General features: G+C 39.2%; 1 protein-coding gene across 1 annotated transcript in view; it reads right to left on the bottom strand.

The window, feature by feature from the left end:
• The window catches only part of LOC110442587, a 111133-nt gene that overhangs the window by 61953 nt on the left and 38205 nt on the right, over nucleotides 1-10975 (bottom strand). Inside the window, exons 10-12 of the mRNA XM_021486267.1 lie at nucleotides 4950-5017; nucleotides 1341-1447; nucleotides 84-272 (exon numbers count right to left, since the gene is read on the bottom strand). Coding sequence (XP_021341942.1) covers nucleotides 84-272; nucleotides 1341-1447; nucleotides 4950-5017 — 364 coding nt within the window. The remainder of the gene's footprint in view (nucleotides 1-83; nucleotides 273-1340; nucleotides 1448-4949; nucleotides 5018-10975) is intronic.

Here is a 10975-nt window from a genome sequence, read left to right as displayed (position 1 = left end):
ATGGTTTTGGAGTTGTATTGATTCGCTGACTTGCTTCAGATCGTGATGTCTTTTAAGTTGTATTGATAATTTGATTGACTAACTTGAGATCATTATGGTTTTGGAGTTGCCCCCAAGGCTGTCCTTCAGGAGCCACGTGAGGACAGAGTCACGGTATGGAATGTATGGAAGACGTCTTTTGGGTGTGGCCCCTTCACCCCCAGGGCTGCTCTGAACACTAGCCATGGATGCTCCAAGGCTATCTGTACTACAGGACAGGATAGATCTCTCAGCTATAATACAATGCCATATGTAAGTACAGATATCTCTCAGCTACAATGCAATGTCATGTGTAAGTACAGATATCTCTCACCTACATTACAATGTCATGTGTAAGTACAGATATCTCTCAGCTACATTACAATGTCATGTGTAAGTACAGATATCTGTCAGCTATAATACAATGTCATGTGTAAGTACAGATATCTCTCAGCTACAATGCAATGGCATGTGTAAGTACAGATATTNAGGCTATCTGTACTACAGGACAGGATAGATCTCTCAGCTATAATACAATGCCATATGTAAGTACAGATATCTCTCAGCTACAATACAATGCCATGTGTAAGTACAGATATCTGTCAGCTATAATACAATGTCATGTGTAAGTACAGATATATCTCAGCTACAATGCAATGGCATGTGTAAGTACAGATATCTGTCAGCTACAATACAATGTCATGTGTAAGTACAGATATCTCTCAGCTACAATACAATGTCATGTGTAAGTACAGGTATCTCTCAGCCACAATGCAATGTCATGTGTTAGTACAGATATCTCTCAGCCACAATACCATGTCATGTGTAAGTACAGATATCTCTCAGTTACAATACAATGTCATGTGTAATTACAGATATCGCTCAGCTATAATACAATGCCATATGTAAGTACAGATATCTCTCAGCTACAATACAATGTCATGTGTAAGTACGTATATCTCTCAGCCACAATACAATGTCATGTGTAAGTACAGATATCTCTCAGCTACAATACAATGTCATGTGTAAGTACAGATATCTCTCAGCTACAATACAATGTCATGTGTAAGTACAGATATCTCTAAGCTACAAAACAATGTCATGTGTAAGTACAGATATCTGTCAGCTACAATACAATGTCATGTGTAAGTACAGATATCTCTCAGCTACAATGCAATGTCATGTGTAAGTACAGATATCTCTCAGCTATAATACAATGTCATGTGTACCATGTCATGTGTAAGCAGACATGTCTCAGTCACTTTGAGCTATTACTGTATTTGAGGACCGACTGAGTACCAACAGGAAAGTTTAGGACTTACCAAGAGCCTTGATGACATTGCCAAGCGTGACCAGTGATTTGTTGATGTTTGAGCCCTCTCGCAGCCGACCTTTATATCCTGACCCATAGTTGGGGTCAGCCCTTTCACTGAAATTCAAATATATTTTAATTTAAGTTCCAGTCTTTTCATATTGCATAGCTTTTATTTTGATGAAATCACTTCACTAAAAGATATCTTCTTCCTTATAAATTCCGAAATATTAGTCAGTTGAAAGCTTCCTAGGTTTTTTTATCTTAAATTATTACCAAACTTAAACATCATTTCATTAACTAGATACTGTTGTTATTGTACATAGAAACTGAACTTGAACTTTGACCTTAAACATTAACAAATTTATGTCTTTTTCTTTAACAATCTGTGAAAGTATCAAAAAGATAGATCTAGAAACCAAACAGATAGATGAAAAAGTCAGAAACAAAATCACAAGGACAACAGAGCTGGAAATACAGTTGGAAAAGAAACAGACATACTATTAAAATAAGGCCTTGTCCATTTGGTTACATTACTTAATTATACAGGTCAAATTTTATCTTGACTTTGACTTTTCATGAGTAATTTAATTAAATAATTAGAAAATAAAGAAATTAGACTGAATATCTACCAAAATAGCTCGAGAGAATTCTGAAATATTTAGAATATTGTTACAAATTCAATCTACAATATAGACCTGAGTTATATAAGATGAGAACAGGGTAAGATATCATAACAGCTCCATTTTTGTTCTGTAGGGGCACCTTGACAGCACTTGTGTTAATCACTTGTTCCAATATTGAACACTCACAGTATATATCAAACAGCTCAGCTTTAATTGTCAGACACATTAAGGGAAATCAGACCATTTCAACCACACAGACCATAACAAAAAGTCAGAACCATTACCCCACTGAAAATCACCTACTATTCACAATTGACCTGGAGAGCTAATTTTATTTTCCAAAGTACACAACTCTCCACCCTCACCTGCCCTAACGATCTACAGGCAACAATTGACAGGTAAGTATTCCACCCTTCAATTTGTTTTTGAAAATAGTTGTGAGTGTGTGGTTGGAGTGACAGAGGTGTTTATGTATCGTCATGGTCACTGGTCCCGTGAACCGCCCTACAATATCACTACAGGTTACCCTCATTCCTGTTTTATCTATTGATTATTTAGAAAATGAGAACATTGATCTCGAGTATGTACTTAGATCTATACTAGGGCAAATGAGAGCCACCCATAACTAGACGCCCAAGTGGAAACAGACTTGTGTGGACGCTATAGGTGTACTAAAACAGTTACACACAGCAGGTCTCCAGAGGACTTCTTAATAAAACGGTGCATATATTATCTACAATTAACCAGAAGAAAATTAATTTCTCATGCAATCTTTCAGTAAAAAAACAGAAATTAACAAGATCAGCAGACACCTGAATTATTTTTTTGTAATGAGACATTGAAATGATATACAGAAGGAATAATTCAAATAATGTATTTTCTGCAATCTCATCAGTCTATATTAAAATCATATCTACAGCTTACAAATAGAAGTCCAAAACTTTGCAAAATCCCCAGATAGGAGAGGGAGACAGTTATATGCTGTATTCTGGAGAGGCTATGGAGAAAGTGTTATGCTCTGCTCTGTATAACTGGAGAATCAGACAGTTCAATATATCCCGGAGATGGAGACACGGAGAAGGGTATTATCCATTTATGTTTTGTATTTTAAGCTTTTCCAATTGTCAATCTATCTGTATATGACAACAAGGGAGTGGGTTGAGTGTTAATTCCCAATACACCTGTGACCTGTGTAGGTATGCTACGACTATCAGGAATACATATTTCTACGTCAACAGTCAGGTAGTTTGAAAACATTCCAGATCAAACTGTTTTTGTCAATTATATTTATGTTTTGAATAAAAGCTGAAGTATGTAAATCTTTGAGGCATTCAACAAATGTAAGTAGGTGCGACTGGTCAAAATTGTAGATCGGACAGCATTCCCGACCAGTCAGTGGTACTATACCCCACCACGCTCAGTGACGCGTAGAATAGGATTCAGGATTGTACCATTGTGAAGTCAGTAATCTTCACACCTCTAAATGGCAAAACTTAAACTGTTATTACACCGCTAGTTCTAGGAATGTATTTAAACAGCTAAAAGTCAGTTACAAAACCAGGGCAAGTTAGACATAAATGCATATAACTGTTCTATACAGCTTGACATTATGTATAGAAGTATTCTATAAAGTAACACAACCAGGGCGAGTTTGACCTTATGTATAGAAGTATTCTATCAAGTAACACAACCAGGGCGAGCTTGACCTTATGCATGGAAGTATTCTATAAAGTAACACAACCAGGGCGAGTTTGACCTTATGTATAGAAGTAATCTATAGTCACACAACCAGGGCGAGTTTGACATTATGTATAAAAGTATTCTATAAAGTAACACAACCAGGGCGAGTTTGACCTTATGTATAGAAGTATTCTATCAATTAACACAACCAGGGCGAGCTTGGCCTTATGCATAGAAGTATTCTATAAAGTAACACAACTAGGGTGAGTTTGACCTTATGTATAGAAGTAATCTATAGTCACACAACCAGGGCCAGTTTGACCTTATGTATAGAAGTAATCTATAGTCACACAACCAGCGCCAGTTTGACCTTATGTATAGAAGTATTCTATAAAGTAACACAACTAGGGCGAGTTTGACCTTATGTATAGAAGTATTCTATAAAGTAACACAACCAGGGCGAGTTTGACATTATGTATAGAAGTATTCTATAAAGTAACACAACTAGGGCGAGTTTGACCTTATGTATAGAAGTATTCTATAAAGTAACACAACCAGGGCGAGTTTGACATTATGTATAGAAGTATTCTATAAAGTAACACAACTAGGGCGAGTTTGACCTTATGTATAGAAGTATTCTATAAAGTAACACAACCAGGGCGAGTTTGACATTATGTATAGAAGTATTCTATAAAGTAACACAACTAGGGCGAGTTTGACCTTATGTATAGAAGTATTCTATAAAGTAACACAACCAGGGCGAGTTTGACCTTATGTATAGAAGTAATCTATAGTCACACAACCAGCGCCAGTTTGACCTTATGTATAGAAGTATTCTATAAAGTAACACAACCAGGGCGAGTTTGACCTTATGTATAGAAGTAATCTATAGTCACACAACCAGGGCGAGTTTGACCTTATGTATAGAAGTAATTTATAGTCACACAACCAGGGCGAGTTTGACCTTATGTATAGAAGTAATCTATAGTCACACAACCAGGGTGAGTTTGACCTTATGTATAGAAGTATTCTATAAAGTAACACATAGAAGTATTCTAATAAGTAACACAACTAAGGGAATTAAGATTTTACAAATATCATTGAAGTATATGATAACACACTTACGAGATTATGAAGTAGACCATTGCTCTGTATTGCGTATTATAACTATAATGACATGTGAAACAGTCAAGCAGACCTTCCTGGTCAGAAGAATTCTTGTTTAAATTTCATACACCAAATCCATGGGCAGGGATTACATATGATACAAATCTGATTACTGTTAATTAACTCTTAGTATTGGAGTCACAGACCTGCCAGCCAAATCCACCAGGTGAAGTTTACTGACGATTTCATGAGGTAGATCATCTTCTAGTTTGGCCTGGAACAGAAAACGTCACATATCAGCAAGGGTATGTGTATAGTACTACAATAATACAATTAATGGCAGTCTTTTATTGGTATGATTTGCATCAAGTTGAATTCTTGTCCAGACATCTGATTCCACAAAGGCTATGCTGGTTAATCTAGTGTGCAGCTTATCATGTGATTCCACAAAGGCTATGCTGGTTAATCTAGTGTGCAGTTTATCATGTGATTCCACAAAGGCTATGCTGGGTAATCTAGTGTGCAGTTTATCACGTGATTCCACAAAGGCTATGCTGGTTAATCTAGTGTGTAGTTCATCATGTGATTCCACAAAGGCTATGCTGGTTAATCTAGTGTGCAGCTGATCATGTGATTCCACAAAGGCTATACTGGTTAATCTAGTGTTCAGTTTATCACATGATTCCACAAAGGCTATGCTGGTTAATCTAGTGTGCAGTTTATCATGTGATTCCACAAAGGCTAAACTGGTTAATCTAGTGTGCAGTTTATCATGTGATTCACCAAAGGCTATGCTGGTTAATCTAGTGTGCAGTTTATCATGCGATTCCACAAAGGCTATACTGGTTAATCTAGTGTGCAGTTTATCATGTGATTCCACAAAGGCTATGCTGGTTAATCTAGTATGCAGTTTATCATGTGATTCCACGAAGGCTATCCTGGTTAATCTAGTGTGCAGTTTATCACGTGATTCCACAAAGGCTATGCTTGTTAATCTAGTGTGCAGTTTATCATGTGATTCCGCAAAGGCTATGCTGGTTAATCTAGTGTGCAATTTATCATGCGATTCCACAAAGGCTATGCTGGTTAATCTAGTATGCAGTTTATCATGTGATTCCACGAAGGCTATCCTGGTTAATCTAGTGTGCAGTTTATCACGTGATTCCACAAAGGCTATGCTGGTTAATCTAGTATGCAGTTTATCATGTGATTCCACGAAGGCTATCCTGGTTAATCTAGTGTGCAGTTTATCACGTGATTGCACAAAGGCTATGCTGGTTAATCTAGTATGCAGTTTATCATGTGATTCCACGAAGGCTATCCTGGTTAATCTAGTGTGCAGTTTATCATGCGATTCCACAAAGGCTATGCTGGTTAATCTAGTATGCAGTTTATCATGTGATTCCACGAAGGCTATCCTGGTTAATCTAGTGTGCAGTTTATCACGTGATTCCACAAAGGCTATGCTTGTTAATCTAGTGTGCAGTTTATCATGTGATTCCCCAAAGGCTATGCTGGTTAATCTAGTGTGCAGCTTATCATGTGATTCCACAAAAGCTATGCTGGTTAATCTAGTATGCAGTTTATCATGTGATTCCACGAAGGCTATACTGGTTAATCTAGTGTGCAGTTTATCATGTGATTCCACAAAGGCTATGCTGGTTAATCTAGTATGCAGTTTATCATGTGATTCCACAAAGACTATGCTGGTTAATCTAGTGTGCAGTTTATCATGTGCACTAGGTCTGTTCGGTACAAATGTCTTGTTTGCAAGAATTAAAACCAGTAAATGTCTTGCTCATTCATCAGCTCTCTTTATCCAATACAATGCTAAAATTTAACAACTATTCATCATACACAATAATACACCATAATGAGCTGGCCTCTAGTGTAACGGGGTAAATCTACTTAACTGCTTACCTGCCTGTATTAATGTGTACAGTCAAAATAGCGAGGCACAACCCCATTGTTTAAATAATGTCAAGAGGGCCACCAAATCTACGCCCCTTCAGCATTTTCTTTAAATTACTCACACATACACATCTTAATGTTTATTATACTCAAAATAGCCATAAAACAGTTCAAAAATTTACAACACTTTAGAAAATTTTGATATCTTTTTTTAATTTGAAAGTTCATATTTTTAACATCACCTTGCTGATGTTATCTAAATAACTACACATAACCTAATTAATGGAAACAAAGATGACCTCATTAACCACCGCGTCTTTATGTTTTATTAACAAATTAACCACAATTCACTGATGATATACACAATGTATAATACTACTTATATGTACCGAGTATGTGTACTGGATTTGAAACTGAAATAATACTTTCTACTGGACTACAACCACTTAGACAATGTCGTACAATTATTTCTTAAGCTATAAGACTATGACATACTTGCCAACTCTCCCAATTTTGAAGGGAGGCTCACAATTTTAGAAGGGAGACTTCCAATTTTGGACTCGAAAAAAGAGCATTTTCAACCAATGAATTTGCTCAATTATTCCTATTTTCTAAGATTTGATGATTTAGCCTGAAAGAACAGCTCCAAAGATGCCATTTTAAAGTATTATTTTCCCTTAGGGTGTACATGCACACATTTTATTTCTGTTTCTAATTCTAAGCACGTGTAATCTCCTCCAAATATTGACAAGGATGCTATGATACGCAAGACATTTTTGGTTTAGTCATATTTGCACAGTTTTTGCTGAGTGATAAATCTGCAAATTCAAAGTTAAAACAACTGCTTCCTCTTCCAATAACCTAATGTTTTCAAAATCATGGATTCAACACAGTTTGATATATTTCCAGATAAAAACAAAAAGTTGGAGTTTTGTGTAATGTTGTATTCCGGCGCTCTGTATATAAGAGTGGTGCTCACCTATTATCATTACATTGGCTGCACAGATCAAAAGTAATCCGATAAGTTGTAAGTCGATTCATTCTTTAATTTGTTCCATTTGATTAAAGAAAATCTAAGTCTGATAATTAAAAGGACAAATCACTTTTGGAAACTTTGAAAGCGTGCTGAGGATATGCAGACCATCATACAGAGTATGGCCGACCCTGTAATGACACTTCTGGAAGTATAATCTACAATATTATGGTTGGTATATACACAGTGTAACAACGTTATATCTGTACCCTATGATTGAGGCAGGCATTACAGTGTTAAACTGTAATCATAAGATTAAAGTCTCAAGATCAACTTCTAACCTAAATCTGTTGCTCAAGTCTTACGTGCACCCTGAAGCGATCGCCGGCCATTACTTCTCTCAAGTGTTACTGTACAGCATACGTTATCCATATTAATCAAAACAGAGATTAACGAAGTACTGACTCTAATTATGTACAGCCGACACCAGTAATCCCCGAATTAGTTGTATGTCTGTGTCGCAGCAAGAATATTAGACATGCAGCCAGCCCTGGTCAGCGGTGAAAACCTAGAGTCTTTGACACCATTTGAACCCTTATATGTTGGTAAGCATGAATTTAACTACTGCCATCGAAGACAAAATGTCAAACATCCAAACAAGGTCTAAAAATAACTATTAAGTTACTGTTCATTTCAGACAGCCTTGTTAAAGTATTAATTGTTCATATCAAATTCAGCATTCTGTTTTTGTGAGTGTGAAACGAAATAAAGAGCAGATGGAAAGATACATTCAGGAATACTACATAAGTTATGTCAAGTAAATATCATTATATCTACCCTTCACAAAGGTTTACTCCACCAATGTATAACATGATAAAGACACAGAACCAGGAGAACCAGGAGGAGCCGTTACCAGGGTCAGCCAGGGTCATCATATAATGTACCACAAATCCTACTGTACAACAACACAGACTGGACATGTGTGCAGCCTGCAGTAGGACACTGGACATGTGTGCAGCCTGCAGTATGACACTGGACATGTGTGCAGCCTGTAGTAGGACACTGGACATGTGTCAGCCTACAGTAGGAGACTGGACATGTGTGCAGCCTGCAGAAGGGCACTGCATGGACATGTGTGCAGCCTGCAGTAGGACACTGGACATGTGTGCAGCCTGCAGTATGACACTGGACATGTGTGCAGCCTGCAGTAGGACACTGGACATGTGTGCAGCCTGCAGTAGGACACTGGACATGTGTGCAGCCTGCAGTAGGACACTGGACATGTGTGCAGCCTGCAGTAGGACACTGGACATGTGTGCAGCCTGCAGTAGGACACTGGACATGTGTGCAGCCTGCAGTAGGACACTGGACATGTGTGCAGCCTGCAGTAGGACACTGGACATGTGTGCAGCCTGCAGTAGGACACTGGACATGTGTGCAGCCTGCAGTAGGACACTGGACATGTGTGCAGCCTGCAGTAGGACACTGGACATGTGTGCAGCCTGCAGTAGGACACTGGACATGTGTGCAGCCTGCAGTAGGACACTGGACATGTGTGCAGCCTGCAGTAGGACACTGGACATGTGTGCAGCCTGCAGTAGGACACTGGACATGTGTGCAGCCTGCAGTAGGACACTGGACATGTGTGCAGCCTGCAGTAGGACACTGGACATGTGTGCAGCCTGCAGTAGGACACTGGACATGTGTGCAGCCTGCAGTAGGACACTGGACATGTGTGCAGCCTGCAGTAGGACACTGGACATGTGTGCAGCCTGCAGTAGGACACTGGACATGTGTGCAGCCTGCAGTAGGACACTGGACATGTGTGCAGCCTGCAGTAGGACACTGGACATGTGTGCAGCCTGCAGTAGGACACTGGACATGTGTGCAGCCTGCAGTAGGACACTGGACATGTGTGCAGCCTGCAGTAGGACACTGGACATGTGTGCAGCCTGCAGTAGGACACTGGACATGTGTGCAGCCTGCAGTAGGACACTGGACATGTGTGCAGCCTGCAGTAGGACACTGGACATGTGTGCAGCCTGCAGTAGGACACTGGACATGTGTGCAGCCTGCAGTAGGACACTGGACATGTGTGCAGCCTGCAGTAGGACACTGGACATGTGTGCAGCCTGCAGTAGGACACTGGACATGTGTGCAGCCTGCAGTAGGACACTGGACATGTGTGCAGCTTGCAGTAGAACACTGGCCATGTGTCAGCCTGAAGTAGGACACTGGCCATGTGTGCAGCCTGAAGAAGGACACTGGACATGTGTGCAGCCTGCAGTAGGNTGGACATGTGTCACACTGCAGTCGGACACTGGACATGTGTCAGCCTGCAGTAGGACACTGGACATGTGTGCAGCCTGCAATATGACACTGGACATGCGTGCAGCCTGCAGTAGGACACTGGACATGTGTCAGACTGAAGTAGGACACTGGACATGTGTGCAGCCTGCAGTAGGACACTGGACATTTGTGCAGCTTGCAGTAGGACACTGGACATGTGTCAGCCTGCAATAGGACACTGGACATGTGTGCAGCCTGCAGTAGGACACTGGACATGTGTGCATAGACACATGCATGTCTTTTCTTCTACTGAGGTATCATCTTTTTTTTTACAGAAGTAAGTTTATTAGACATGTGTGCAGCCTGCAGTAGGACACTGGCCATGCGTGCATAGACACATGCATGTCTTTTCTTCTACTGAGGTATCATCTTTTTTTTACAGAAGTAAGTTTATTAGTAAAACATACCCAATTTACACACAATATTCCCAGCTTAGAAAACTAACATCAGCTTGAGTTTTACACAAGCGACCAATTTTAACTGCATCAACAGCAGATTAGCTGTTACTTATTTCAGAAACTCCCGATGTAGCATGCAGAAAACTGCCAGGCAGATATCCATCCCTCAGACCACAGCAACTTTCCCTATACCTCCTTGTTTGTTTTTACGACAGAATTATCTTCTGTTATCTTAGGATAAGGTAAGATTTACAGATTTAGGTACTTAAGTGTAGTAGCAGACCCACTACAACAGACACCCAAACAGATGGTACATGCTGCCCACAGCAGGCCAATGATGCCAGCTCTGATGTACAGTCAAAACACAGAAAAAGGAAATCTGGAACTATTTCAATGTTTTATAGCCAAATCAAAGATAAGAAACTCCAGAGTAAACACTCCTGTCTAACATTACATACCATATAATAAGTTATTACCATATTACTATAGAAATAAAAAGTGATGCAAGTTATTATTTATTTTAAATATAAAGAAATGGAAAAGATGTTTGAGAACATGATAAAAACATAACAGTATATGTGTAGATACTATTGATCACAGA

The sequence above is a fragment of the Mizuhopecten yessoensis genome, unplaced genomic scaffold, assembly GCF_002113885.1.
Source record: "Mizuhopecten yessoensis strain PY_sf001 unplaced genomic scaffold, ASM211388v2 scaffold716281, whole genome shotgun sequence".
Lineage (NCBI taxonomy): Eukaryota > Metazoa > Mollusca > Bivalvia > Pectinida > Pectinidae > Mizuhopecten > Mizuhopecten yessoensis.
The sequence above is the reverse complement of the archived record's forward strand: the minus strand, read 5'-3'. Positions and strand labels throughout refer to the sequence as shown.